The 3,706-nt window shown below is 40.1% G+C and overlaps 1 protein-coding gene across 1 annotated transcript in view; it reads left to right on the top strand.

Moving 5' to 3' along the window:
- Positions 1-2,242, top strand: part of rpain (RPA interacting protein) — a 2,908-nt gene extending 666 nt beyond the window's left edge. The window contains exons 2-7 of the mRNA XM_008415252.2: positions 89-280; positions 357-429; positions 1,213-1,324; positions 1,437-1,500; positions 1,837-1,977; positions 2,116-2,242. Of these exons, the coding sequence (XP_008413474.1) occupies positions 89-280; positions 357-429; positions 1,213-1,324; positions 1,437-1,500; positions 1,837-1,977; positions 2,116-2,145 (612 nt within the window). The 3' untranslated portion in view covers positions 2,146-2,242. The remainder of the gene's footprint in view (positions 1-88; positions 281-356; positions 430-1,212; positions 1,325-1,436; positions 1,501-1,836; positions 1,978-2,115) is intronic.
- Positions 2,243-3,706: the final 1,464 nt, after the last annotated feature.

The following is a 3,706-nucleotide window of genomic DNA, read 5'->3' as shown; positions in this document are numbered from 1 at the left end:
ATTCTGTTTTTAACACTAGCTTCTGTTAGTTTGTTGTCGTGATGTTTTTAATTGTTTTGCTTTTGTTTCTGTTGTATTTTTTCTAAAGCGGTGTGTGGACCGGCTGAAGGACAGCCGCACCAGGCTGCTGGACAGATACCGGCAGATGGGAGACGAGCAGCCGCGGAGCAGCTCCGGCCCGTCCATCATCGTCCAGGAGGTGATGGAGGAGGAATGGAGCGCCTTGCAGTCTGATGACCAGAAGCTGCCCTCGCTCTGGGGCCCTCACGGCGTGGCACAGGTCGGGCTCCGCCGCAGACAACAGACCCGTCTCTAACAACGCCTACAGATGTGCTGACGTCTTTACTTTCTAGCAGATGTTCAGTGTTATGAAGGAGTATGATGAACTGGCGGTGCTGGAGGAAATCCACCAGGAGCTCATGTCTCAAGGTGATCAGTGCACTGTGTTTTATTCAAGGGGATCAGAGTAAATTCAATTCAGAAACACCTTATGGACCAGAAGAAAATTTTAAATTTGTGACAAAGTCATCCAAGTGTTTTTGAAAAGTTATGTTAGCTGACCTATTGAAAAGAGCAGCATACAATTTTTGATTTGCACTTTAGGAAATTTGCCGTAATTTTCAAAGAACCACCATTGTATTCTTAATGTTAGGTTTTAAAATAAATAAAACATAAAAAGGGATCCGACTATGCCACCAGAGAGTCTGAGTGAGGAGTTGCAAAAGTAAAGGTGGATTAGCAGCACTTTGACAAAGAAAAAAAAAGATTTAAAACACATTACTGGTACTTTAGTGTTCTCATGTGGAAATTAAATGCAATTATTCCATTAGAAACTGGAACACTAGGTTTATTTCTTACTAAGAGCCTTTGCTGAAGGTCCAAGAACCCCAAGTCTGGTAACTAATTGGTCCAGCGTCCAGCTGGTGGTGAAGATGTTCCATAGTAACATGTCTTGGATGACGCAATCACTTGCTAATCCAGCTCATTTGCTTTTGCAGCTCCTCTTTAAATGTCTGTCTGGCCGTACGGTTAGAGAGCCGAGCAGAGAGATGCTGGAGTAGGGGGTTGGTAAAGGAGGTTAAATAGAAATATGAGTCACACTTTGGATTTTTATCTGGAAAAAATTGACTTTCACCAGTCATTATACAAAGACTGGTAGTTTGCAGTGTGTGAACCTGATCAGATGTGTTTGTGCTTTTCTTTCTGCTGCAGAGATGTCTATAATCACCGAGTATGAGAGAGACCTGCAGTTCGAACWGCAGTACATCTCCTCTGTGGTGGAGGGAATGGATGAGATGCATATCATTTGCCCAATATGTCAGATGTAAGTATGAATATTAAGCACTATGAAGGCAACCAGAGAAAGTTGTATTTGAGCATTTCTTTGTTTTTCACTGGAGCAAAGACGATTGTTGGCATGTTTGTTCGTCTTGCAGGAACAACTTGAGCATCAACAGCAATTTCATCTCCTGTCCTTGTGGACTTTACATCAACACTAAGGTTTGTGTCACAGTTATTTATATATATATATATAATTTTTTTTTCAAATCTGTGGTTGTCATGGCAATTTAGTGTTGTGCGGTTGTGGACTAAAGGTTTGGCATCGACATACTGTAGCCATTGTTTTGCAAATTCTAAAGCTTAAGTTTATGCCCTTAACATAAAGGGGGGAAAAGCACATAAAAATAAATGACAAAATCTTAAACTAATCAAAGACATTTCTGTCCCAGTTGAAAACCTTTGTCTCCGTCCGTTTAATAAACTTTGTAGAATTAAACACTATGTGGGATGTGACGTGTAGCGACTCCACTTCTCTCATGTTCCTCTTCTGCATAGAAGAGGAACATCAGTCCAGATGTCCTTCAGCGCCTCCTGGAGTCCAGGCTGTCGGAGCACATGGAGGTCTGTCTGCACAGCCCTGTTTTCTCTGTAACTCCCAACACAGACAGCCACGCCTCCCTGATGATCAGCTGCCAGGTGAGCTTATTTTGGAGCTCATGCGATGCTAGCATTTCTGTTTCTACTGGAGGGAGCGAGGGGACATTTGTAGAAGCTTCATGCATACAGTTGGTGTTCATTTCAAATATTAATAGGATATTTTCTCTGTGCTTCCAGGCTTGTGACTACCTGTCTGTCGTCTTGTAGCGGCACTGCTGTCAGGAATGCACATATAAAATTTCATTTTCAGTTCCTTTTACTTGTCTGTAAATTTTTTGTGAAATAAAGAAATTTTATATAAAATCATACTGTCTTGTATGTTTAAGGAAGGAGCATTCAAACTTTTTATCACGTGAGGCAGAATCATCATGTCAGCAATTCTTCCTGGCCAAAAACTAACTTTTGATTTTGATTTTTAAAAACAACGCTTTAAATAAATTTGTCATTTTATGCCTGCTCAACAACAAACTAAGCAAGCAACCAAGCATATAGATCAATGCAGAGGCAAAAAATTAAAAGGATTTTTTTTTATGTTTGCCTCATTAAAAAAAAACATTCTTTTTGAACATTCTTGGAAAAAAATTAATCTTGCTATGAAAGAAAATGCAAAAAGCCTGGTTATCAAAATGTGGATATTTTGTATCATATGTAATATTTTTTTGTTTCTTATTTTGTCCTAATTAAAAATGACTATCTTTGTCAAGCATCTTTGCTTTAGGGGCCAAATCTCATTCTTGACATTGCAGTTGGGGACCATAGACAACAGTTCAGGGGTCCYTCTTTGGACACCCCCAAGGCTTTGATCATACCTTGCAAATGTATTCATTCTCCTTGAGCATTTCCATATTTTATTACCTTTACAATAACCAACTTAAAGTGAGGTAGGGTAAAAGATTGCAAATTACAAGATCACATGAAAAGAAATTCACTCCAAGTGGTTCCTGATATGCTTTATTATTGTGTAAAAACTGTCACCATGTCATGACAGTTTAATATGAGAGATTATCTGTGAACCTCCTCCCTGAGCTGCTGTGGTCATATGAAAAAATGCAGCGACCAATCAGAACCAGGAGGAAGGTCTTAGCTCTGTCAATCAAGATCGTGTACACGATGTTATAGAGTGTAAGAAATCAATAGAAGCGTTCCGGTCAGTTCCAATAAGAGACTGAGCTCTCTGACCTCAGCCGCGGCTGCCATCTCTGCGGAGGCTATATATGCCATATATATATAGTTATATATATATATATATATATATATATGGCCTGTTAGAGAAACGGCCATGCTAACTGCTAGGAGGAAGATGCTAAAGCAGGAGATGGGGGGAAAAAGGAGGATGAGTGACWYCATACACAGCCTGATTGACAGCATTAAAACCCGCCTCCTGGCTCATATTGATTGTTTCTAGTCAACACAGGAAGAAGCAGAAGAGTTAATTTTTTCTTACAGATCTGTCTCATACTGACACAACATAGTGACGGTTTCAACAAATATGCAAAAAAATGTTTTTATCTTTTATAAAGTCTTTAAGGATTGTAATCTTTTGAATGCAGAGAGATGAACCTAATATTTAAACCCTCTCTTGGACCACTAAGCCGTCCATCCAACCATCCGTTTTCTTAGACCTTTGTCCCTAGTCAGGTTGGGACGAGTGCTGGTGCCTATCTCCAGCGAGAGGCGAGGTACACCCTGGACAGGTTGCCAGTCCATCACAGAACCACTAACCCAGCATTTTAAAACATATCAACAAAGTTAGTTTCTCTGTGTCAAG

The sequence above is a fragment of the Poecilia reticulata genome, linkage group LG8 (genome assembly GCF_000633615.1).
Source record: "Poecilia reticulata strain Guanapo linkage group LG8, Guppy_female_1.0+MT, whole genome shotgun sequence".
Lineage (NCBI taxonomy): Eukaryota > Metazoa > Chordata > Actinopteri > Cyprinodontiformes > Poeciliidae > Poecilia > Poecilia reticulata.
This window is presented reverse-complemented; position numbering and strand designations above follow the sequence as displayed.